This window comes from Drosophila eugracilis, unplaced genomic scaffold (assembly GCF_018153835.1).
Source record: "Drosophila eugracilis isolate 14026-0451.02 unplaced genomic scaffold, ASM1815383v1 contig_2154, whole genome shotgun sequence".
Lineage (NCBI taxonomy): Eukaryota > Metazoa > Arthropoda > Insecta > Diptera > Drosophilidae > Drosophila > Drosophila eugracilis.
This window is the reverse complement of record NW_024573038.1, coordinates 10,800,629-10,825,673: the sequence shown is the minus strand read 5'-3', so window position 1 is coordinate 10,825,673 and position 25,045 is coordinate 10,800,629. Positions and strand designations below refer to the sequence as shown.

General features: G+C 42.6%; 6 protein-coding genes across 8 annotated transcripts; 5 read left to right on the top strand and 1 right to left on the bottom strand.

The window, feature by feature from the left end:
• The first annotated feature begins 2,855 nt into the window (after positions 1 to 2,855).
• LOC108113863 (tetratricopeptide repeat protein 36 homolog) lies at positions 2,856 to 4,006 on the top strand. The gene is made up of 3 exons (XM_017224577.2): positions 2,856 to 3,380; positions 3,458 to 3,633; positions 3,695 to 4,006. Exons 1-3 carry the CDS (start codon positions 3,071 to 3,073, stop codon positions 3,764 to 3,766), a joined length of 558 nt encoding a protein of 185 aa, XP_017080066.2. The 5' UTR covers positions 2,856 to 3,070; the 3' UTR covers positions 3,767 to 4,006.
• Positions 4,007 to 4,031: 25 nt separating this feature from the next.
• On the top strand, positions 4,032 to 5,037 carry LOC108113861. The gene has a single exon (XM_017224575.2). The coding sequence runs from the start codon at positions 4,032 to 4,034 to the stop codon at positions 5,013 to 5,015; it is 984 nt and encodes a 327-aa protein (XP_017080064.2). The 3' UTR covers positions 5,016 to 5,037.
• A 184-nt stretch (positions 5,038 to 5,221) lies between these two features.
• On the top strand, positions 5,222 to 6,104 carry LOC108113862. Its single transcript, XM_017224576.2, has one exon. The coding sequence runs from the start codon at positions 5,382 to 5,384 to the stop codon at positions 6,042 to 6,044; it is 663 nt and encodes a 220-aa protein (XP_017080065.2). The 5' UTR covers positions 5,222 to 5,381; the 3' UTR covers positions 6,045 to 6,104.
• An 869-nt stretch (positions 6,105 to 6,973) lies between these two features.
• LOC108113859 (protein bric-a-brac 2) lies at positions 6,974 to 12,147 on the top strand. Of its 3 annotated transcripts, none has more exons than XM_017224571.2 (5): positions 6,974 to 7,142; positions 9,364 to 9,508; positions 10,073 to 10,396; positions 10,490 to 11,538; positions 11,601 to 12,147. In XM_017224571.2, exons 2-5 carry the CDS (start codon positions 9,395 to 9,397, stop codon positions 12,064 to 12,066), a joined length of 1,953 nt encoding a protein of 650 aa, XP_017080060.2. In that variant the 5' UTR covers positions 6,974 to 7,142; positions 9,364 to 9,394; the 3' UTR covers positions 12,067 to 12,147. The 3 variants fall into 3 exon arrangements, with proteins under 3 accessions (XP_017080060.2, XP_017080059.2, XP_017080061.2); XM_017224570.2 differs by having other exon boundaries at positions 6,974 to 7,257; XM_017224572.2 differs by having other exon boundaries at positions 7,046 to 7,061.
• A 714-nt stretch (positions 12,148 to 12,861) lies between these two features.
• Positions 12,862 to 16,502, bottom strand: LOC108113860 (actin-interacting protein 1). The gene is made up of 7 exons (XM_017224573.2): positions 16,346 to 16,502; positions 15,893 to 16,014; positions 15,158 to 15,248; positions 14,704 to 14,967; positions 13,589 to 14,643; positions 13,384 to 13,534; positions 12,862 to 13,319 (listed from the first exon to the last, which is right to left on the bottom strand). Exons 1-7 carry the CDS (start codon positions 16,377 to 16,379, stop codon positions 13,210 to 13,212), a joined length of 1,827 nt encoding a protein of 608 aa, XP_017080062.2. The 5' UTR covers positions 16,380 to 16,502; the 3' UTR covers positions 12,862 to 13,209.
• A 205-nt stretch (positions 16,503 to 16,707) lies between these two features.
• On the top strand, positions 16,708 to 17,894 carry LOC108113839 (GPN-loop GTPase 2). Its single transcript, XM_017224549.2, has one exon. It carries the CDS (start codon positions 16,894 to 16,896, stop codon positions 17,815 to 17,817), a length of 924 nt encoding a protein of 307 aa, XP_017080038.2. The 5' UTR covers positions 16,708 to 16,893; the 3' UTR covers positions 17,818 to 17,894.
• Positions 17,895 to 25,045: the final 7,151 nt, after the last annotated feature.

The window sequence follows — 25,045 nt, the reverse complement described above, 5'->3', positions numbered from 1 at the left end:
CTCATCTCAACGCACAACAGATAAGAGACATGTAGCCCATGTAGCGTTTGCTTTTTGAACTATCGTTAATTTTGACTTTGACATTTCGAATCTCATTGTCAATGCGTCAGATATTTAGTAGAAGGTCTGCGGTTTACGAAACGGTTAAGTTTACGCTCGAAATTGGGATTTATTGATATTTTTATAGGGATTTTAAAACGCAAATCTTCCGTGGGCCACAAGTTATATTACTTTTAAAGCTCAATGTCCCGACTAAAAAATATCTCACACTTTTGAATGTTGTAATATAGAACAAATATATCTCAAGGTAACATTTTAAAAAGTATAATAACCTCCATTCCTGTAGATATTAATTTTAAATTATTATAAATATTTTAGAATATGTTAAGTGATCACAATATTTTAAACTGATTATTAAGCATGGCTTTCAGGCAAAAGCTGGGTACACAAAATATCAAGAAAGCTTCATATTCCGCGATTTAAAATCTAAAATTCTGTATTATCAAGTAAAGTAAAGGGAACTGCGTGAATCAGCGAACCCAATCAAAAACTAGTACATTTCAAACACTCGACTTTGAAGGTTGTGAGCTTCCAAAATGCTTAAGTTGACTTTGTTGTTTTTGTACGCGGCTATCGCTCTGAATGTGTCCAACGCTTCTAGTTCTCAATGTGAAAGCCGATCTCGCCATTTACTCTGTTCTGAAATTAGTGCATTGAAATGGGCAAAAATTAGTCATTTTTCGGTAAAGACAGCCAATCAAAAAGTAATACATGACACTAAAAGAAATCTGGAAGAGGTCAGAGAAACTAAATTAAGAACACAAACATCCATTGAAAGGATTGAAAGTGAACTAGAAAAGTGTAAATCCGGGCAAGATAGTGCTTTACCGCCCACAGTACCGATCTTCTTTGCCTTGTTAATTGCAATCATTCTGCTCATCTATGTGATAACGCGGACCTGCCAAACGAAGGTCGAGGGATTTGTTTCTCGCATTAGTAATAGGTCTTAGACCACCGATAGCCGAATGGATAGGAGCAATAGCCGATTGACGGAGCAGTCACTGGCCATGGATAACCGATGAGGTCGTAATGCCTCCTACCACGAAGCTTTACAGATGCCGTTAAGAACGCCAGCGGCAAGGGAGGAGCAACTTCTAAATAAAGGGCGGTCGCCGCCGAGACATTCTTCACAACATCAAATTAGCAAAAATAATTTTAAAACAAAAAAAAACTACAAAAAATACTTCAAATGTTTTTATTTGCGGCAAAAAATAAAAAAATCTCATTTTTCATTACACATTAGTGTACCGACTATAAAGTATATCTTATTAATAAAAACAATTGCATTTTTCCTGTATAAAACTTGTTTATATTATAAATTAAAAAAAAAGTAATTTAAGAATCTTTAAACTTTTACTTTAATTTTCAAAATATCTTTTACCATTATTAAAGACTTTGAAGACAGTTAGGGTATACAAAAACCACTTTCATAATATAATATGAGAATGGCTTATCAAGCCCAATAAAGGGAAGTGCGTGGATCAACGAAGTCGAGAACTAGTACATTCCAAACCCTCGAATTTAAATGTTGTGAGCACCAAAAATTAACTGATTAGAAAAAGTCATAATGGATAACGATGAAGCCAGAGAACAACTCCAAAACGAATTTGAAAGAAATAAAATGATTATTGATGCTGTTAATGATTGCATAGCCATGCAGGATGCGACTATGCTTGGACTAATACTGATCCTTGGTGGCCTATTAATTTTAATCAGCCTGCTTTATATATTTTTCGTTCTGACCTGCGAAAAGAAGAGGAAGAGCTATGCTGTTTCAGAATCTCAGACCAACGGCAACTGGATAGTGGGAGAGACATATAGAGACTTCCAACCGGCTTAACGCCTAATGAGTTATTTATATTTTCTAAAAAAAAAACTGTAAAACTCAAATAAATGTTTTGTATTAACGCCAAAAAAAGAAAACTAATCATTTCAGCGCTCAAAAGATAAGAACCGAATAGACGTTAGTGTTAAGTGTCCCGCCTAAAAACTACCTCGCACTAAGAAAATAATTGCATATTTCCAGTACATTTTATCATTTTATCTTATATACTAAAAATGTAAATTTAGAAACATTAAAAATGTGATTAAAAATATAACCAAGAGATCAAGAAAAATAGGGTATATAGCAATTTGTGTAGACTTCAAGTGTAGAGAAGGGGCTTATCAAAGAAAGAAAAGGGAAGGAAAAAACTAGTACATTTCAATCCCTCGACTGTGAAGGTTGTGAGCTCCAAAAATAAATCAGAAATAGACAAATTCTTAATGGATAACCCCAAACAGCAACTGAATAAAAACTCAGAACGTATCTTACGGCTTATAGAGTTTTTGCAAGATTGTGTATTACAACAGAAGACGGTTATAATCGAAGGGGTAGTGATCCTTAGTGCCCTGTTAATTTTAATAATCCCAACCGTCTATTTGTTTATACGTAACTGCAAATGGAAGGCTAATAGATTTGTTTCAAGACCAAGTATTGAGTTTCAGATCACCGACCGCTGGATAGATATGAGTGAAGGTCGATTTCTGAACAACCCACCCGTGGATGCTGAGTCCGTAATAGCGCCATCAATGGAAATGCTGGAGATAACGGATGAACAACTTCCAAATGGCGAGAGTCCGTCCCCGTGATACGATAGGAATCGCTAATATAATATTACATTTTAAGGCTATGTTTATGTTTAAGTTTATGTTTATATTTATGTTTATGTAACTAAAGAATGTACTTTCGATTATAATTTAGTTGGGACATTTTTGACCTTTTGATATTGGAAGCTGTAACATTTACAGAAATGGGATTTTATCTTCTTATCAAGACAGCTCATAGCGAGGCTTTATTAAGTCGGTAAACACGACTGGTTTTGAAAATGTTTTTTTTGTTTTTTAACTTTGCCTGAACAGGTTGAACGACATAATTTGCATTTCGTTCTCCTCGCAACTATTTTGTAGTTTGTCTACTCAGATGCCAAGCTCAGTTTGACTGAACCACTTAAGTTAACAACATCGTAAGATGCCTCAGCTCAATCTTAAGTTAAGTGCTCACGATCAGCAAGTACTCGATTCCATCTTTAATCCCCTTGAGCTTAGCGGTGTCCAAGCTACAGATTCCGTGCCCGCCGAAGGTGATCTAAAGGATGTAGAGCCGGACACTGAAGCCATAAGAGCTTCAAGGAAACTGGAACTACAAGCCATTGAGTTATCTGAAAAGGGTAAACTGGAGGAGGCCTTAGATCTATTCCAGCAATCACTTACCCTGTCTCAGAGGGCTTCTGTGCTAAACAATAGGGCTCAGACGCTACGCTTGACAAAACGTGATGAAGGTTGGTTATAAAAGAGTCTTAAACTTTAAACAATTTCAGTTTAGCAGAACGCTTTTAATCTATTTTTACGTTTTTAGAGGCACTGGATGACTTAAACAGAGCCTTGGAACTGGCCAATGATCAGCAGGCACGCACCAAGTGCCATGCCCACTGCCAGCGGGGAGTCTTATATCGTAAACTTGATAACTTGGATAAGGCACGTGCAGATTTTGAGGCAGCAGCCCAATTGGGTAGTAAATTTGCCAGGGAACAGGTAACCAAACTCTTCAATTTATTCCCAACAACATTTTTTCTCATTTTGATACTAATTTTAGCTTGTGGAAATCAATCCCTTTGCTGCCCTTTGCAATCAAATGCTAAGACAGGCCTTCGATCAGCTTAAATAGGATGTGATATTGATTCTTGATAAGTTTATAACTCTTTTAAATAATAATTAAAAATTAAATAATATAATTCTTCTATAAATCCAACTAAACTTGAGATTAGATCACAACTTCTTTTGCTTAAAGCTTCATTTTCCTATAAATTAAATATTATTTTCCAGTTGATTTTTGTAGCCTCCCAAACAATTACCCACGTTCATCGTTTTTATATTTGTTTTTTTTTCACTTGCTGTGTTAACTTAATCAGCAGTCGATAGCGTGGCCCTAGATGACCAAAACGCGCAACTTTCTGCTCGAAAACCGAATGATGGTCAGCCAGGGCTCGCCAAGCTATCAAAAGCCCACGCTTGCCTCAAGGGCCAGATGCTGCGGATCAGTTAAGCTACCATTGGCAAAACCTCAGCGACGTGCAGGTAGACCCGCACAAACTATTTCCAATCAGCAAGAGCTATCCGAGAAACAGATCCAAACGGAGGACATCAGCGACGAACGGTTTCTCAGTGCCGCCCTGCTAAAATGTACGGACAAAAGCCAATCGCAGTTTCAATCCCGCAGCGAGGGTGATGATCCCTTAAACGGTAGGGGAGAACTGTTCTCCGGCGAAGGTTTGCAGCTGCGTTGCACGGCGTCCAACTTTGAGCTGGGCACAGTGCCGAAACAACGCATTGGCTATCAACCGGGGCAGTACACACTGCACCGGCCGCTAGCCAACGTGTTCGGCATTTTGCCTGGCGGTTTATGTTTCTTGGACAACTGTTGCTCATCTATCGTAAAGCAGGATGATAATGTATCTATGAGTTCCCATTCCTCTACGGCGAGTTCTCCTAGGGTCCGCCAAATGGACATTCCCGAGGTTGTCGATGTGGACCCAGAGGATGTGTTAAGCGTGAAATCGCAGGCATCCCTTAAAAAGGAGGCCCAACCACAAGAAGAGTCTGAACCACAAGATCAAGTGAATCTTCAGCCAGCGTCACCTAAAGAGCAGGAAACCCAGCCTATTCTGATATCCAGCGAACAACGTAGGGCTCTCTTGGATGCTGCCCGTGAACGGCAAAGCCAATTGATTGCCCAATACAACCGGTTGCCCCTTTCCATGGGCACGTTGCGAGTGCGTAACCTCAAGAGGCAACTGGAACAGCAATTGGACTTAGTGGACCATGATCTGAGCATGCTTTCACAGGCTAAGGTGTACTTAAAACAGGAGTCTAACTGTGGAACAGTTGCATATGAAAAATTATACAAAAATGTTTAAATAAAAGTAGCTTAAACACAGACTAGGAAAGTCTTATGATTAGATCAATGAACTGCCAATTAAAGTTTTGTTATAGGTTAAGTTCAAGTCAATCATATAGGTATTTAAATATATAAAAGAAACATACAATGAAGTCCAATTTCTAGATATACTTAACTATGTTTCTCTATCATTGTCTCAAAGTCATTACACGGCCTTGACATATTTACTAGTTAAAAAGAGAAAACAAAATTGGCAACATTTCTTCATGGCAGATATCAGCGACAAGAGTTGCGATAAGAGTTTCGCAGTCGACCTTGAAATTTGCCATAAAAAGGGGCACACCAGCTTCAGTTCCATCAAAAAGAGTGAAAGAACTTCATAAACATGTCACTTAAAGTACAATCCTGGCTTTCTTTGCTGCTCCTAGCAGGATGTCTTAGTCCAATCCAAGGAGAAGAATTTCCGCAATGTGCAAATGCGGTTCTTGATACTTTTGTCATGGCCATCGACGATTGCGCCTCGTACATCTATTGCAATGGCGAGGACTCTTTCCGGGATAGCTGTCCGGAGTCAACCTACTTCGACGACCAGACTCAGGAGTGTGCCTTTGATGATAACGGAGTGTGCCTAGGTAACTCTGTTTCTGCCCTGACCGAAGCGGAAGGCGATCAGCAGACTACTGAGAAGGAGGAGGGAAGTGATGGTACTACTCCACATCCCACACCGCCTGCTCAATTTACACCCACAACATCTTCGGAGTCTTCTACAGCAGCTTCAGATATTTCCACACCTTCTGCAGACTCTTCCCCAACCCTCCCAACCATTTCACCATCTTCATCAACCCCCAAACCATCTTCACCAGCTTCTGAAAGACCACACTGCGACTTAACCGGAGATGGTGTCCATCCTCATCCCCAGCGCTGCGAGTACTTCTACAGGTGCCTCAGCGGTTACTTAACTATCGTGAGATGTCCTTACAAATATGGCTGGGACTTTCCCACAATGCAATGCAAGCCGATGGCCGAGGCTCACTGCTTGAGTCTTTAGATCTATTTTAAACTTTACTAGTAAGATGAACTAACTTAAAGGAAAGTGTTACAAAAATCCCTTTAAAATGGTTTGCTTACCTTTCTTATTCCTGTTATGCAGATTAAACAGAATCTTAATTTATTTTAAAAATTATTTCTTTATATCACTTTTAAAAATATGAAATTATTTTAGAGAAAAGGAATATTATGAGATATTTGCAGACTGCCTCCAAACTGCGACGCTGCTAACCCAAATCTAGGTGCCCGCAGATGACAATAATAAATAAGTATTTGTGGCATTTTAATGGTTTGAAAAAGTGCATAATGAAGGTGCTGTGTGCCCAGTTGCTGGGTTGCCCGTCTCCATCTGGCTATTCCATTTGTATTTGTCAGCCATAATTCAAAATCCAATGTGCCAGGTATGAATTTATTTTCGTTGGGCAATTTTCATGTGGCGGCAACTGCTGTCGCCGGGTTCCACATTTTATTGCAAATTAATAATGCACATGATGCAGCAACAAATTCCACTGCTTGTCGACCGATCATGTCAATTGTGTCTAGAGACGAAGTGGACGCCGTTCCTCCTGATGACGAAAATGATAATGATGATTATGATGATGATTTGCCAGTGTGGCAAATGTTTTGATTAACTAAGTGCGGGGAAGCCAATTAATTTTTGGCCAAGAGGCTAGAATGCGAGTACAAAACCGCTGAGATTTCTCTTCACTGTTCTGGGGTCTGGCTGCTCATTAATTAAAGAACATGGAATCGGGCGACAAACTGATCCACCCGACATACTGAGAGCCACATTCGAATCCGCTAAACAAATGGCAGCAGCAACGCCACCAGCAGCAGCAGCAGCAGCAGCAACAACATTTGGGCCAACAGCAACACCAACAGCAACAGCAACACGAGATAGAGGAAAATTGTCAAGAGATGGACATTCGAAAAATAGAAAATCTCCAACTAAAACGAAAGAATTGAAACATTTTCGGATTTTTTCATTTCAGATGCGAGCAGCAAACGGTTAACAAAGGTGCGCGCTCGTCCCGTCGCGAAAAATCACCGAAAGGGAAAATTCGTAACGGAAGCGGGGAAAATGGCATTAGGAAAATATGTGTGAACCAAAAACGAAAAAAAAAAAAAAGAAACTAAAAATCAAAATAAGAATGTGAAGGATTCTACGAAAGAGAACCCAGTGAACAAAACATAGAAACGAGTGATTAACTCAAGTAAATTGTGTAATGTCGTTGAGGAATCCAAAGAAGAGATTTCGAATACGGAAGAATGAAAGCGCTTAAAGGCGAGCCATTAAAACACCAAATAAAAAACATAAAAAGGAAATATAATTTTGATGGTCGGCACGAGCATTCCATTAGCATAAAAGAAGTATTTTCGAGATCCTCGGCCATAAGGGTTGGCCACGGAGCTCTATTATTAGATTATACCCAGGGGCAGATATGCTGGGCCACTGGATTATGCGTGATTCACAGCCACATATATGTTATAGAGACCGCTCTGATCGTGCGAATTCTATAATGAAATCTAAATACCTCTTCGAAAAAGAAAACAGCTTTGACATCAAATTTATGTGCGCCACATTTCATGGAACAAATGAAAGTTAAACAACAGCAACAAGAAGACAACGTCGAAGGCTTAAGAATCATTTTATTTATCCTCCCCCACCGCACATACCATGCTCAACGAGGCGTATGAGTGATTATGTGTAAAATATTACGCATCAGCGGAATGGCCAAGAAATGAAGCAAAACTAAAGCTAAAAACCAAAACCAAATATCGAAATGAAAACGATTGCGAGGTGCTTTGGAATGAATTGCCTGCCGTTGATGACAAAAGGCAGGCACTTGGACAACAAATCAAAATAGACAGCCTGGCGAGAGCGTTTAGCACAGATCTTTATTTTTTGGATGGCTATTTAAAACAACAGCCAGAGGACGGAGAAGTATAAGGAGATGAAGGAGAAGATGGCTAGCTGGCTAGCTGAAAGGCTGAAAAACTAATTTCGGAAAATCAAGTAAAAATTGAGCGAAATACCAAAGAGTTACGGAAAAGAAGGCTGCCTGACTGTCACGACAACACTTTCTTGTGTGAACGAGCGCCAAAAAGGCCGTGCCGCACCTCGCTCCTCCCTCCAATCCCAGGCAACCATTGTGCCCCATCAGGCAAGGCAAGGAAAGGCATGGGATGGCATGGCAAGGCAACCTCCACCATCCATCGTCTCTCAATAGAGAAATGCTTAGATGCGATTCTCAGTCCCATGTGCACACATAATGGAATGAAGAAAATTCCGTCGTCCAACAATTGCACGCTGGGCTAGCTAAAATGCTAAGAAAAAAACAAAAAAAAAAAGAAAAAAGCAAAACACAAGACTCGGACTTGTCACTTTGCTGCGGATTTGCATTGGCCGGGCTGTTTTTGGGGGGCCTCCAATGGTCGGCGGTGCAGCATAGACCGAGAAATCCCCAAAATCCCCACCCCAGCTTCCTTTTAGCATCTCTTAGAATCTTATAAATAGCCCTCGGACAAAAGTGTGAACCAACCGACCAACCAACCGCCCGCCCGCCCAGTGCATCACATCTATACGATCCGAACAATGGAAATTGCCAAATTTATAGTGCACCCAGAAACCCACAGCGGCACTGTGATCAGATCGCCCAGGCCAGGCCAGCCAAGGAAAACTTATTTTATTTAAATAAATTTAGTTTAATTGCCAGCAAAGAACACAAATAACACTGGGCGTGTGTGTGTGTGTGTGTGCGTGAGTGTGTATGTTTTTATTGTAATTCCGATTCGTCAAACTGGGCACTCAGCAAAATGTCTCAGCAAATCAGCCCGTTGACTTGGTCAACGAGACCAGAATGTGCCTCTAAGGAGTACTCGAAATCGGGATACCTTGAAGAAACACCCACCTAAAGATGGATCAAACTGTTATTAAATAAAATTATGCCATTTCCCGGTCACTAGAAAATGATTCCTTCCCCTGCATTCCCCTAGATTTCCCGTGACTAGGCGTATGAGTAATAAGCCAACTGCTACGACAGAATACGTATACGCCTCGTGGTGCAGACGCTCTTCTAGCTAGCCAAAGTCAGAAGAGCAGACACGAAAAGTGTGTGTGTGACAAAACGTTCAATAAATAAACAAACCACCAAAATGCAAACAAACAAATTATGAGAAACGAAAACAAAGAAGCCAAGTGGGCTTCGCGGAAGGCGAAAAAAAGATTTTGTTTACCTCTCTCTCTCTCTCTGACAACCGACATCTTGCACATCTTGCACATCCACTAATTGCATTTCCTTCTCCTCCTTCCGTTGCAGCTGGTCCATGTGATCCAAACCCAGATGAATTATGGAACATGTAAATAGCACTAATGCCAGACAACCGCAGCATCATCATTTTGATCAGCAGCTGCAGCACAATGACAACCAGCAGCAGTTTTGCCTACGCTGGCACAATCATCAGGTGAGATCCTTGAGCTTTAATGATGTCTTATGTTCGACATAACCGCCACTCTGCTTGCCGGATAAGTAAGAGCCATAAAAACTGGACTGGACATCGTTCAGTGAAGCGAACAGGTCTAGCCAAATGTCGACCAATCTATATATAGGATCCATCTATCCAAACGTACAGATTCACACATAGTTTTCCGCATTTTCATATAGTGACAATTTTTGTTTTTCGATGTTTACTAAGGCTGCCGCCCAAAGGGTGAAAAGCGGGAAACGGGCGGCACTGGCATTTGCTGTCCAAAATAGCAAAAGAGCCAAATGGACAAAGAGTAGCGATGAGGCGGATGAAAGGGGGATTGGTGGTGTGTCACATAAATGAACAGATTCGTGCAATTGCCAAAATCCAAAGAATTTCCACTGAGAGTAAATCGAAAAGTTGGAAAGCAGCTGCAGCCGCAGGCCCCTTAGCTTCCCTCCCCAGAGCTGCTCTGTGCCCAGGAAAATTGTATTTTTATGATCGTATGACCCACTTACAAGCACTTCTTCTCACTTTCCCAACCCCACTGATCTCTTCCAGACCAGTTTACTGAGCACTCTCCCGATTCTGCTGGACCAATCCCATTTGACGGATGTTACCATCTCGGCCGAGGGCCGCCAGCTAAGGGCTCACCGTGTGGTTCTCAGTGCCTGCAGTAGTTTCTTTATGGACATCTTCCGGGCTCTGGAGGCTAGTAACCACCCTGTTATTATCATACCAGGTGCCAGTTTTGGGGCCATCGTCTCACTGCTCACCTTTATGTACTCCGGCGAGGTGAATGTCTATGAGGAACAGATTCCCATGCTGCTTAATCTGGCCGAGACTCTGGGCATCAAGGGACTGGCCGATGTCCAAAACAACAATGTGAGTCTTAAAGATTTAGAACTTAGGCATTATCTCTGGCACTAACACATTCATCTTCATGAAATTATTTTCTAAAATTTCTAATCTCCACAGCTACCAAAGACAGCGAGGAGTGGTGGCGCCTCTTACATGGATACGGCGAACGAGAAGTCCTCTGAGTTTGAGCGCCCCAGCACGCCCTCGCCCACGCCAACTCCCATTCTCACGCCTTCCCACACTCCCACACCAAGTTTGCCTCAACTACCCACTCCGGCGCTTAGCACACCACTGTTGGCAAACAAGCTGGGATCGGTGGGATCCACCGGAATGGGTACGACGCCATTGGAGAATCTCTTTAAGTCGCTGCAGTTCTATCCAAGTCTGCTGCCGCAACCTCTAAACTTTTCGCAGACGGCGCTTAACAAGACCTCGGAACTGCTGGCCAAATATCAGCAGCAATGTCAGCTTTACCAAAGCGGAATGCAGGACGATCACCTGGAAACGGACTGCTTTGGCTCCAAGCGGCTGAAGGGTGAAAGTCCGCCCAAGGAGTTGCGGCGTCTGGAGAAGAGTCTGGTCAAGAATCCTAAAATAGCATCATCATCTGCTGTCAACAGCAGCAGTAGCAAGTCGCCGCAGGAAAGCTCCATACCAAATCCTATAGTAGCCACATCCCCCGTTACCCTTGCTCCGCCGGCCATGGCACACTTTTCACCACAGCTACCGGTGGTCAAGTGCTCCTCGGCCAGTTACCCCAGCACCCTCGGTCAAAGTCAATTGTATAACAGCAAGCCGCCGCTGTATAGTGCTGCAGCCACACCCACTTCGGCACAACAGGCGGCCCAAATGCATCACCATCCACCGCAGGGGCCGACACCGTACATCTCGGCCGAGGATCATGCCAAACTGCAGCTCCACATCGAGCAGTATCAGCGGGAAGCGGCAGCAGCAGCTGCAGCGGCTGCCGGTGGTATGGCGCTGGTCAGCGCCAAGTCGGAGCCCAATCTGCTCTCACTAAGCGCCGACCGCGACAAATCACTGGCCGCCGCACCCATCAAGCCGCCGTCCAACTCAAAACTCTATGCCACCTGCTTTATATGCCACAAGCAGCTGAGCAACCAGTACAACCTGCGTGTCCACCTCGAAACCCATCAGAATGTGCGGTAAGTCGTCTATATCTTTGGGAAAGAAATAGTTGGATCTAATCCTGATTCGATCTTTCTAGGTACGCTTGCAACGTTTGCTCCCATGTGTCCCGAAGCAAGGATGCCCTGCGCAAGCATGTTAGCTACCGACATCCTGGGGCGCCATCACCCTGTGAGAACGAGGCTCGTCGAAAGAGGGTATCCAAGCTGACGGCAACCACTGCTGCATCAGTGGCCACACCTACACCGATGCCCATGGCAGCCAGTCACACAGTAACCAGCGGTGAGATAGGTCCATCACCGGCGACCGCTCTGGGATGTTCGGGCCAGGAAGCAAGAAATCCATACCTCTTCCTGCCCAATCAATTTCAGATGGCGGCCGCAGCAGCTGCCGTGGCCGTGGCTGAATCCTCTCCAGCTTCTGGTCAGCCATCGTTGGACTTGGCCCATGAGGCGCCGCCGCTGGGCATTAAGAGTGAACGTGAGCCACCGGCGGCCACCAATGGAGAGGTGACAGGTGTGGAGACTTCAGCGGCAACCACCTGAGAATAATATTTTTTAATATTTTCGATTTGTTCAACTCACCACACTGACACGCACACAAGCACAAGGAACATGCCCACCCACACACATACTCGTACACATGCACGCATATTGCATAGTGATTGGGTGGCTCATGAGTGAGTGACTAGCTCCCCCTATCTCGATTTTGATACCGATCAAATGCAGATTAAACTGACAAAACTGTCACTAAATATTTCTGGTTAACTAACATAAAATTCTGCTTTAAATTTGATCGGAAATTAATTCAGAGGAAGGAAAACCATCACCCACTCTGGAAAAGCCCAACACTAGTGCCATATGCACATCTTTTAGCCCCACCGAAACCAACGTCTTAGACCCGGCTGTGATAATTAGCGCAATTCGTTTTTCGTCTTCTGCACACAAACACATGCGAGCGCCTTTCTTATCTTATCTTAATTTATGTACTTAATTTAGCACAATTTACGTTTATGATTTCTCAAACTGTAGCAACCTCCGAGGCTCTCAAACTGCAAGTTACAAAACACTTTTACCTTTCGCTTTCACGCTCTCTTCTCACAAGCACACGTCCACACCACATTCTAGTAAACTAAGCCAAGTTTTTATAAATATTGTAATTATACACACCTGAACACACACGCACACACACTTGCACACAAAAAGACAGGGTGAAGACCTACCAAAACCAAAAAACACAATTTTAAAAAGGAATAAATGTTTAAGAAGTCAAAATATATGGTGCGTGTTTAGCTGATTTTCCCAAATCAACAGCCAAAGGACAAAAAAATGACAGCGATCTATGCAAAAACTAGTATATTTCATTTCATAATACAATAATTTATGTACGCTGGCGTACTTTACATATCTTTGTGTTTCCTTTCGTAGTTCGTAGTTCCAGTAGTATAAAAAAGACTTCGAAAAACACAGGTGCAAATGATAGCGGAGAAAAATAGTAGGATATCCATGATATGATGATTAGCAAACACTTTGGGCTTAAAATTAAAGACATGACATGAGGTGCGCGGGGCGGGGTTGGAGACATAAATAGCTAAATGTAAACTCTTGCACTTAAATGAAATGAAGCCAGGGGGCTGCTGGCTGCTCTCCCTGGATAAGTATAAAAATATGCTTCACGGCTGGGCCATTTTAGATGCTTTCCACGTGCCACACCTTGGTGTTGCAGTCCTGTCCGGTGGAGATCACAGTGTTGTTGTCCAGCCAGACTAACCGGGTGATTTGCGACTGCGGATGGGCATCTGGAATGTTTAACAAACGAAGAGTTAGAAATATAATCTGAAATTTTCTCTATTAAAAACTCACTCTTGATAATGGTGTGTTTGGCCGGGTTGGCCACGGACCAGATAATGATTGTGGTGTCCAAGGATCCACTAGCCACCAACAGCGAGTTTGGCGACCAGGCCACCGTGTTGACTCGAGCACTGTGGAAGCCCCACTCTTTGTTGTGTGCAGGCTATAAAAACATTTAATTAATAAAAGAAATAATTTAAAAATCCATGTTTGTTACCTTGTACTCCTCTACCGAGTAGAGCACCACCTTGCGATGGGCATCGCAGGCCACCAGATACTTCAAGTCCGGAGAGTAGGACACATCCGTAACGGCGCCTAAGTGATCCAGTTCTGTTTTGGGCTCCAGGACTCCTCCCTTGAGGCTGTAGATGTGCAGTTTTTGGTCATCACCGCCGACAGCAACATCGGAAGTATCCGCATTTACGGCAATAGAGCTGGCCTCGTACTTGATGGGCAGCGAGAAGATCTTCTTCTGATCCTGCACAAGGGTCAATTCCTTGATGCAGGCCAGCGCAATGATGTTCTCGTTGCGCAGGATGGCCAAGCCGCGAGGCTGGCAGTTAAGCTTGACCACATAGTCGGTGTAGGAGTTGCCCTCTACGCTGAATTGGCGCAGGCTGTCATCGATGCCGCAGGTATAGACGAAGTCGCCCCAAGCGGCAATGCCATTGATTTGGTTACCATGACCGGTACCAGTGATGCGGTCATTGGTGCCGCTGCCCGAATTCCAGTTGGTCACAACGCCGTCGTGGCTGCCCGTGTAAATGGTGCTGCGATCGTCGCTCAATCCCAGCACAGTAATTGGCTTGTTGTGGCCCTTAACCACACGCAGAGGCTTCGAGGGATCCGCCACATTGAGGTAGGTGATCACGCCCGAAAGCGAGACGGTGATCAGGTTCTCTCCTTGCCACAGGCAGGACACCTGCTGGTCATCCACTGTTGTGCCCATAATGAACTCGCTAACCAGCTCGCGGGTTTCAACTGTCCAAAGGCGGCAGGTCTTATCGCCGGAGCAAGTCAGCAGTTGAGTGCCATCTGGTTTCCAGGCCAAAGCGTAAACACCGCCCTTGTGGGCAGGCGATCCAAACTCACCAACCAGTTCAGAGCTAGTGCCATCGTACAGGAAGACTTTGCCATCAAAGCCAGCAGAGGCAAAGAACTTGCCATCGGGAGAATAACGCACAGCCTGGACGAATCGGGAGTGATCCTGCTTGGTCATCTTAAACTTGAACGGTGGTCCCTCGAACACAGCAATGGTATTGTCTTCACTGCCTGTAAAAATAGAGTTGTGGAATAAGTTAACCGCATTATGTGGCTATTACGCGAACTCACCCGTCACAATGCGGAATGGCCTGGCTGGCCGGAAGTCTGCCGAGTTAATAGACTTGGACTGGCCACTGATCTCGCCCACTGAGGTACCAGTTTCGGACATAAAGACATGACCGAAACGCTCACGTCCCTCGCCTACTGCCACGATGCGCTGGTTGTCCGGGGACCAGCTAATATCCTTGATAGGTCCTGCGATGGGCTGGAACTCATTCTTAAGCAGGTGCTCCTTATTGACCGTGTCCCAAATGCGAATCTTGCCCGATGCGTCTGGTGAAAGAAGGGGAAAGGCAAATAAATAACTTTGCTCGAATCGAAACCGCAGATAAGATAAAGACAAAGCTCCAAATAGGGAAATGCTAATCATTGGCCGTGGCGTGACTCATGGTGGTCACGATTCTTTATGCTCTGTTGCCCCAAGCCGGGTGCTCGAAGTGTGAAATTGCTGGGCCAGACTTACCGCCAGATGCAATATAGAAGCCGCTGGGTGAGTACTTGGCAACGTTCACTGCACACGAGTGCTCCGTGTAGACATCGGCGATGGCTGGATTCTGTTGTGGGGAAGAAAAGGAAAAAACAAATCTATTTTTTAGAAACACTTTTACCGGAATAAGAAAATTTAATGGTGATTTCTTTTGGATGACAAACATAGGAATATCTTATCACTTTACTTTATTTTTCAGAAGGTAGCAAGGAATACAAAATTAATATATTCGACTTTTATCAGAAGAAAATAACTAAGTAAAGGTAATTGTTATAAAAAGTAAAGAAAATACACTCTTTCACAAGAAAAACAAATTTGTTAGCGGGAAAACAAAGGAAATTTTTTTTGAATTTATACGGATTCTACGGGTGAAAGATACTCAAACTTAGCCGCTTTGTCGAATCACTTTTACCAGATCAAAACATCATAATGATGATGCGTGGGCGGCAAACAAGAAATTTCTCTGTGTGTCAGTTTGTATGGTGTGTATGGCTGATTTTGCCGGCTGGCCTGTGGAATGGGAATCTGCGTTTTGCGCCGTATATAAAAATAAATATAGAACAGCTGCCAGAAAGCCAGATAGCACACACAAACTGGCAACAGAAAACTGCAGCCTATCCAAAAATAAAACACCATTTGGACAAAAAGATGCCATGGATTTATGGCAGGAGCGGAGCAGCAGGCTGCAGCAGCATATCCGTATCAGCTTACCTCGATGTTACGGATGATCACAGAGTTTCCATTGGTGTACAGGAAGTTCTTGCCCTTGGGATCGGATCCTAAGACAATGGGTTGGCCGCGTTGGGTGCGAGGCAGAGTTGCGTAGATGTTTTCTGCAATTAATGGCGATAATAAACGATTAGAACTGAAAACGCCTAAAGATAACGCCGGCAGAATCGGAGTGGAGAGTGGGTGAGAGTCAGGGTGCGGCTACTTTATTTGGGGTTACGCCTGGGGTGGCTCTAAATGTCTCACCCCGCCTCCTAACTTTAAAAGTCTTTCATTATGCAGCTATGCCCATTTATGGGCATAATCACGGCGCTTCCGGCGTTTGCTTTCTGCTTTTACCGTTTTCGCCTGTTGACTCATCCCCCTTCACTCTCTCAAATACCGATTTGGATCGGTTTTATGAATGTGGTTTATCATTGTGGGATGCCAACTCACTGTTTTCGTACGCCGGTGGTTGGGGTTGAGCCATTGCGGTGGTGTGATTCCTCTGTGCTTATTAGGAGTTTACTAATGAATGCGAATTTCCGCGGATAAATGAAAACACCAAACTGAATTCTCGCCGACGAACTGTGTGCTGTGTGACCAGATCGCGAGCCGGCCCAATTCCTACAAAGTGCACTCCTACGCTGATCGGTATTTTTATATCCGCCCACGCAATAATACTTTAATACTTTTAGCTGTAAAAATATATAAATTCATAGCCATTTCATATTTATGAATTATGTATATTTTACTTGAGCATCCTGCGATAAATTGTCATTGACAGAAACGTTTTTGCTTACCAGGAAAAGAAATCCAATTTTAATATTGAGAAAGATGCAATTATATATAATTAATACTACTATAATTTTGTAACAGTGTATGTAGAAAACTAATTTTGTATTTAATTGTGGATTGTATATTTTCAGCTGTAGCAAGTCTGACCACACTATTTTTGTTACTTGTTTTGTTTACGTTTTCGTGATCTTTGAATCGCCACAAATATGTTGCAGAGATTTCCGACACAGACGACGGTGGAAAATCCCCGCTATGGACAGCTAATCATTGGACCCCCTGGTTCCGGGAAAACCACCTATTGCGCTGAGGCCTTTAAGTTCTACCGTGAACTTGGACGTCAAGTCGGCGTGGTGAATCTGGACCCGGCGAATGAGAACATGTCCTATGAACCGGTTCTCAGTGTGATGGAATTAATCACGGTTGAGGATTGCATGGAACACTTAAAGCTAGGTCCCAATGGAGCCCTGATGCACTGCGCCGAGTATCTGGCCGACCACTTGGAAGATTGGCTTCTGCCGGCACTGCGAAAACTGGGAGCCACTCACAACTACTTCCTTTTTGATTGTCCAGGGCAAATTGAGCTCTATACTCATCATTCTGCAATGGCACGTGTTTTCGAACGTTTAGAACGAGAGCGTTATAGCCTGGTTACCGTGAACCTCATAGACTCGCATTACTGCTCCGAGCCTTCAAAATTCATTGCCACCTTGCTAATGGCATTAAATTCTATGCTACGAATGAGTCTACCTCAAGTAAATGTCCTTTCCAAAGCCGATCTGCTAAGGAAACATGAGTCCAAACTCCATTTCAATGTAGACTACTACACAGACGTCCTGGACCTTAAGTATTTGCTGGACAAACTGGACGATGATCCCGTCTTTCGAAAACACCGCAAACTAAATGCTGCCATCTGCTCCATGGTGGAGGACTACGCTCTCGTTTCGTTTCAACTGCTGGACGCCTTCAGCACAGATAGCATGTTGCGTCTGCGAAACCACATCGACAAAGCCAATGGATACGTCTACAAGGCCGGAGAGGAGCAGACGGTAAATTCATTGCTAGCATGCGCCGTGGGTGCAGAAACTGAGGCCGCTCGTCAACAGCATGATATTCAGCCTTATGTGGAATAGAATTAGTGGGGATGATTAAAATTAGTCTGTGATAAGATTCCCTGTACTGGAAAATAAAGATTTTGATCGAAAATATACATTGGCTCTGAAGAAGAGAAAGAAAATCTTAGAAACCGAAATCTATAAATCCCAGCTGTTATCTGCGGTGTTTGGGCTTGATAATAATCGTAACTTTTCATTTTGAACTGAAATAAGAGATAACTTTTACGGGATCTTAAAGGATCTTAAAAAGATGATTTCGATATAAAAATCTTTTTTTACTCCCACCTATCAAAGAAACACCCAGCGACATCTATTAGTGGACTTTGCCAATGTAAGGATACATTTATTTGTAAAATACATGTAGAATTGGTTCTCTACTCAAAGAAAGGTTTTAGGAATAAATTAATAGTTTGAACAATTAATTTTAAAATTAAAAATGTTTTTTCCTATTAAAAACTAAGATACATCAATAAATCTTTATTTATATTGCATAAAAAAAGATAATAGATGTAAGTAGTAGTAAGTTTAAATTTTAAATTTCCAATGAGTATATTCAATTAAATTCGTTTCTTAAACTGATGCTTAGTTTTTTGTTATAGTTCCAGTTCCGGGAAGAATCAGTCATTTGGAAGGGTAACAGTCCTTTAAGTCCTTTTTGGCGTAAGAAAAGGTAATTTAAGCCCCTTTATAATAAGTTCTTATTTACAACTCGGCACCTTTTTAAATGTGGAAATCAATTCCTTCCAGTTTGCCCAGCAAATGGTTCAAAGTGCCCAAACGATCTTTAGTTCAGTAAGGGATTAACCCTAAACTTTGATTTAAATAAAAGCCAAAAGCCTCGTTAACATAAATAAAAATTAATTAAGTCAGAGGCGCGTTGTTTTGCAAGATAAGAGCTCGATCGGCCGGTGAACATCTCGTGGCAAGCTGCAAAATGTGGCACGTGCACCGCAAAACGGGATCGCTATAGAGTCCTAAACCAAGTCCAGGTCGTGATGACTCGGGGTGCAGTTTTACGGGCATGGGAAGACGAGTTAAAAAATAATAAAAAAACACATCATGGTTAAAGTTCGAATCATTAAATACACTTTAAAATCATTTTATTATAAACAAATTATTTTACTTTTTCCATGTCTAAAGAGTTTTATAAATACTAATCCTACTGATCAAGCCTTTGCAGATCTAACATTGAAAGAGTTTTAGAATGAAACACCTTTTGTGTCTTCCCCAAACCCAGGTCGATTTTGGTAACAGTAATTATGTTTTAAATTTTTGTATCAAAGATGCACTTTTAACAAAATTTTAAGTTATAGATGAGATTAACAAAATCTTCTTCTTTAAAATGCTTTGTTTAGCGTAGCAACTCTACTTTGTAGAGTATAAGAAAACAGCGGCAAAAACGAAAACAGTTATTAAATGCAGCAGGCTCTTGTCAGATTGCAGCAGGCTGGCTGCCAATTCCCCAATTCCCTCGATCCACCAAAGCACCCTCAATCCCCTTGACCGCAAGCCAAATTAAAATAAACGAAAGTGGTTTTTGGGGACCAGGACGAAGTGAGCCGAGCTCGGATTCGTTTTGGCTTTTTGGGATTTGTGTAAAGCAGCGGGCTGCGGTTTCGTTTCTGGCACACGCTCTGCAGGATCATTCGTCCCGTCCCCGAAGAGAACAAAAAAAGAAACTTTAAGTGCGATACCCAGAGTTGTAAGAGCGCCAAGCTTAACAGTTATGCGACGACCTGGCCTGTAAGAGTGCTATTCGGTTTTGCTTTTGCAGGCGGGCCTTGGCAACGATTGCGGTCAAAAGACGCGCGTCCTGTGTCTAAGAAGCAGGTGCACAGCACCAGCAGTGGCAGTAGGGAAAAAATGCCAGCTAAGCAAGAGGAAAAATACAAAAAGGAGTTTTTGGTAGTAAGGGTATAAGACTAGGAGGTGACCTGGAAAACTTGATATACTCAAATATTCTAACTATTATTGATTTTTTTTGTTTAAATATGCTTTTTAATAGCTTTTAAAATTTTACTTTTCCCGCATATCCAAAATAAGAAATCTTATATTAATAATAAACCTAAAAAGTAATCCTAAATAATCTTAAAACTTAAAACGTTATAAAGCTAAAGTTATTGGAAATCAATATTGTACTATCTTTCGACTTTCCTTATACGAGTCCTGAAACCATCATACCCCACTGACACCCTGGCAGCCCCATTCCCTATTATTACACCGTATAAATACCTTAAAAAATGCCAGAGTCAAGTGGGCATCTAGATACGAGTAGAATTCCATCTAGGGAGAGTCCTTCCAAGCGAAGGGAACCCAATATTTGATTGATCTTTTTACATACTCGAAAGGGAGAGATGGGGAGATTGGCGGGTCCATGTGGAGGATAGGAACATAGGAAGTGAGCCCAAAAACCCGAAAAACTCCAATCGTAGGTAGGTAGGCCGGCATTGTGATCCCTGCAAGTATCCTGCGTATCCTGCGTCAGTTGTGCTGAAGCCACAGCCAGAGGAGAGGAAAATGCCATATGCTGCACTTGAAGAGCAGGCAGCAACCAAAGGCTAAGGCAGCGGCATCGGCAGCGGCCAAATCATTAACTTAAGGTTAACGGTCGCCCCTGCTGCATTGTCTTCATCCCCGAAACAAAAAGCGGAACCAAATGCTCAATCTTGACCGGAACTGTAATTTGATCGAGTCCCGCGCACAGATATTAGATACGATAAGATCTTTCATATTCCAGCACAGCAGCTTTTTCCTGTCGAAAATTATAAACTAAGCTTCCACCTAGATCGAGATTCTCTAAGGGATCTCTCTGCGGGTTATTCACCCGATCCTTCAACAGTTGCACATTTCTGGGTCCTTTTTTTTTTGCTTGCTGACTGTTTTGCTCTTTTTTTTTTGCCTCCTTTGTACCTGAGTTCCTGAGTTGCCTTTCGGGTTTTCGGATTCGAGATCGGGGCGCGTGCCTGCTGTCGTCGTCGTCTTTGGTGGGTCTTAAGACTTGGGTTTCGGTGTATCTGTATCTGAACAGAGCACATGACGCTGCTCAGCTCTCAGTTTTTTTTTTTGGTTTTTTCTCTGCCGTTGAGGTTTTTGGCTTAAACTGTAATTCAGGCCTCTCTGCTTATGCAAATATTTTGATCGGACAGGAGGAGACGAGGACAGTTGGAAATCAACAGGAGTCGAAAGGAGTAAACAAAGTTCAAGGGAGTAAGCAAAGGCGAGAGGATTTTGGATGGCTTATACTGTTTTATTTAAGGCTTAGAACGGTATAAATTATATGATATTCCATTGTCTTCTATTTAAATGAAATGACTGGAAAAATTCAATTTAGTTTGCCCAATTTAAGGTATCAGAACGAAAGACAAACATCCTTAGGAATCTTTGAAATTTTTGCAGTTATGCAGATATTAATTGCAGTTTTTAAGTTTTAAAACAGATTATTAGAGCTTAGTACTTAAACCTTTTCTAATTGTTGCTTAACCGATTCGAGTAGCCCAACAAACTCATAAATCTCCCCCAACATTTCCTCAAGTCTCCTTCCTTTCCTTAAGTCTGCTACCATCGTTCATATGAGACGCGTTGACATTTATGAATTGCTTGGCAATTTACGCGACAGAAACCTCCAAGACACCCACTACCCTTGCAGCAAAAACAGAAAAACATTTGCACAGAGAATAAAATTCTCAATTTAGATTCTTATTCTAACGATTATTCAGTTTTTGACATTTTAAAGAAGAGTATAAAAGTTTTTTAACAAATTTCGAAAGATAACCATGCTACAGAAGATTAAAAACCATAGAAACTTAAACTTACTATGACAAATTATTATGTAGACGTTTTCTCCTTAATCCTTATACCTTTTTTCCTAGTGTAACTCCCAGCACCACACGTAGCATTCGCGGACGACAATTTACACCACGAAGAAGGAACCTGAGAGCTAAGTTAGCAAGATGAGGATGGCGCCGACTTTTCGCCTTGAATGGGTCGCTAAAGCAAGCAATTATGAGGGCCTTTGTCGCAAGTAGCTACCAAAGTAGCAAACTACCAAAGTACCAAAACATATGCAAATCAGGCGACCGACCAGTCTAGAGGTTGCCGGAGATAAAAGGGAAATCTGTTCAGGGCAATGAATTGATTTTCCTGCGCCCATAGCCATCGGACTGCCTGACTTACGCGACTGACGACTGGTAGGGTTTCGAGGCTAGTTTATCGGCCAACTGCCACGCCCACCCCCTTTAAGCCCCTTCTTAGCCCTGCCACACACTGCATATATGCAAAGCAACCGCCAAAGTCAAAAGAGAGTTTCGGGAGCTCGTTTTGGTGCCGCAAAGCATCCTCGGCTGCTGCTGCTGCGACTGCGTAGAAACCGCACGCCACATTTCAATGATAAATGTTGCCCAGAGTCCAGTAACAGCAGCAGTCATACACTAGAAAAAAATATTGGTCATTAATTGAATTATTCATTATTTTAATATTTTTAATCTCTAAAAAGTTTAAGGGAAAGTAAAGTGAAGTTAAGTTAAGTTAGTAAGAAATGGTTATTTAAGTGGTTTAGTGAAATGGTTTAGATAAAAATGGCTAGTAGCTTCTCCTTACTGCATTGATTTTATGAAAATAATCTTGTCATACTTTCCTTAGCCAGTTCATTACATTATCATAACTTTTTCTCAGTGCAACGACAGTCTGATGCCAGGTTAACCAGCAGATTGCTCTTGGGCCGAACGCTATTTTGGGTAAATTGTTTTATTGCAGTTCAATTGTTGGCCGAGCTTCAGCTCCTTTGGGTTTGTTTGCTGCCTGGGATCTTGTCAAGCGGCGCTCGTTGGAGGTCTACGAAGCGAAACAGTAGCCGCAGTTAGCAGCAGTAAATTACAGTCTTTACTTAAGGCATTACAGCTTTATCAAGTCAGATGAATAAATTTAGGTTTAAATTTTCAGATTATTAAGAATTTAACTAAGTTTACGCTAACTAATTTTATTAATAAGGTTCTTGATCTTTTAAAATAACATAATAATTGGATTACTTTAATTGGATTTCTATAGGAGCTTGACCTTTCAAATGCTATTATTGTGTTATAGAATAATTTTTGATTTCAGGGCATCCTATCTTCTTCAGGAAGATCTTCTACCCATTCTCCTTCCGTTCTATCTGTTTGCATCTTGCGGCGGTGCAGATAGCCGTGGCTCCTCTCCCATATGTCTAACCGTAAGCGGAGATTATGGCATCATTTGGAGGTCTTGTGAAAAGTTAATAAATGGCTTATCTCCGCCGGAGACGACATGTCTTTGGCTTAATTGTGTCAGCGTGTGGGTTGCCGGTTGCATTTCGAAAGTCAGCTAACCGATTCCCTCCTAAACTGAACTTTCGCACAGCCCCAGGCCAGAAATGGTCAAAATAGCTGCATAATGGGTAGTTAGGGGTGAAGGGTAAAGGGAAAATAGTATCGTAAGTTAACCATTTGGCTGCTAATTACGACAAACGACAAACGGCGTTCAACTGTCAGAGATTTGTGCGGGCGAGACCCCAAGTCGGTGCCTTATTTGTAGCCCGAAATTGTTGTCGTGGCGCCAAGCACCCCTCAGGAACGGGGTCCCCAACAACAAAACACAATCCTAACAAGCCACCGACATAGTCAGCGTGTGAGAAGTCGCTAGCCCGATTTGTTTTGGCCTCCTCCACCATTCGGTCACCAAATAAGGCAGTCAGCCCATTGGAATTCAATCTTATGGCCATTAGCAATTAATATCAAATGAAATTGAAATAAATTTCATTTAGCCACCTACCGAATAGTTCGAGGTCCTCGTCTTCCAATCCGCATTACCATAGATTTCTATTTGCTTTTTTTTCCAGCGCTCCTCGCTGATTTTCATCATGCGAAAGTAGGGTCGGGTATGCCCCATAGTCCAAGCCATCCATGTTGGTCAGTTGGGGCAACTGCAACCTTTTGGCTTTGGACTAATCGCCCATCGAGGCTCCTTTGGCCAGCGGAGAGCTCTAACAACAGCAACAATAATTTTATCAATTTTGTTTTATAATTGTGCGCAGACGCAGTGTAGGGACAAAAGTTAGCCAAAAACAAAGGAAAACTAAGCAAAGCAAAGCAGAGCGAAAATGGTAAGTGGGACCAGGTTGCATTTTTCAGAGCTTTGAAATTTGATTTTATGATATTCAAAAATACTAAAAATATGTTTAGGGGAATGGTAGGACGCTCTTAGTTTTACAAACTTTAGTTTTTATAAAAATTAGGTTCGGTTTTTAATAAACACATCGAATTTATTTCATAATGGTAATGCATTTTTTATATATTAATTTTGATAAAAAATTTTAAATCTCATAATTCATTTTGAAAATAAATCTACAAGGATTGCTTTAATATAAACAAATATCTTAGAATATTTTGTCTCACCTCTGGTCACATTTCCGATCTGACTAAGCTAGCCGATTGCGACCCCTCCTTCTGTAGGCCAAAACAAACTACGCAGATTTCATTGTTAGCCTCGTTGGCAGCATGTAAATGTCCGTCTTTTGTTTTGCTCTCCACTGCGGCTGTGCCTCTGACTCTGCTGTGGCCCAAGTGGCCAACTGTCTGGGCCTGGTCGGCTGTTGTGGCCGACGCTGTTGTCTTAAATTAATACCAAATTGTCAACGCTGGCGAAAAGCAGCACAGCGCGCCAACGCCGCATGATAAGAGGTAGGAGCCAGAAAAGACCAAGCCAGAAAAGAGAGCTGGAGTTAGCAACTGGAGATCTAGACGACTGGAGAACTGGTAACTGAGAAACTGGGAAATGGGAGCCCGCTGACTCTGCATCTGCGAATGCGTCTGCGCTGCAGTTTTCGCTGTTTCTGTGCGCGGCTTTCGCTCGTTTTGGCCGTCCATTGGCTTGCTTCTGCGGTTGCGCGGCCTGGTCTAAGGTCTTCGATGGTCGTCAATTGATAGCCAGATTTGTGCAATTATCATTTTAATAATTGCCAACAATCTGCACGATATGAACCGGGCGACAGCGACTCCTCCTGGTCGTGCTCATAACCAGTAGCCAGTCGGTGGCCACTGTCGCCACGCTGTGGGCATCGTTCCGGCCTCCATTTGTTGCCAACACAATTATAATCCACATGGCCAGGCTACATAATAATAAATTTATTACAGATTTCCGCCTGATTTGTTGTAAGGAATTTTCTTGGCCAGCATCCAGCACCCACTGTGAGACAAATAGAGAATACTTAAATGGTCTCTCGGTGCTTAAAACG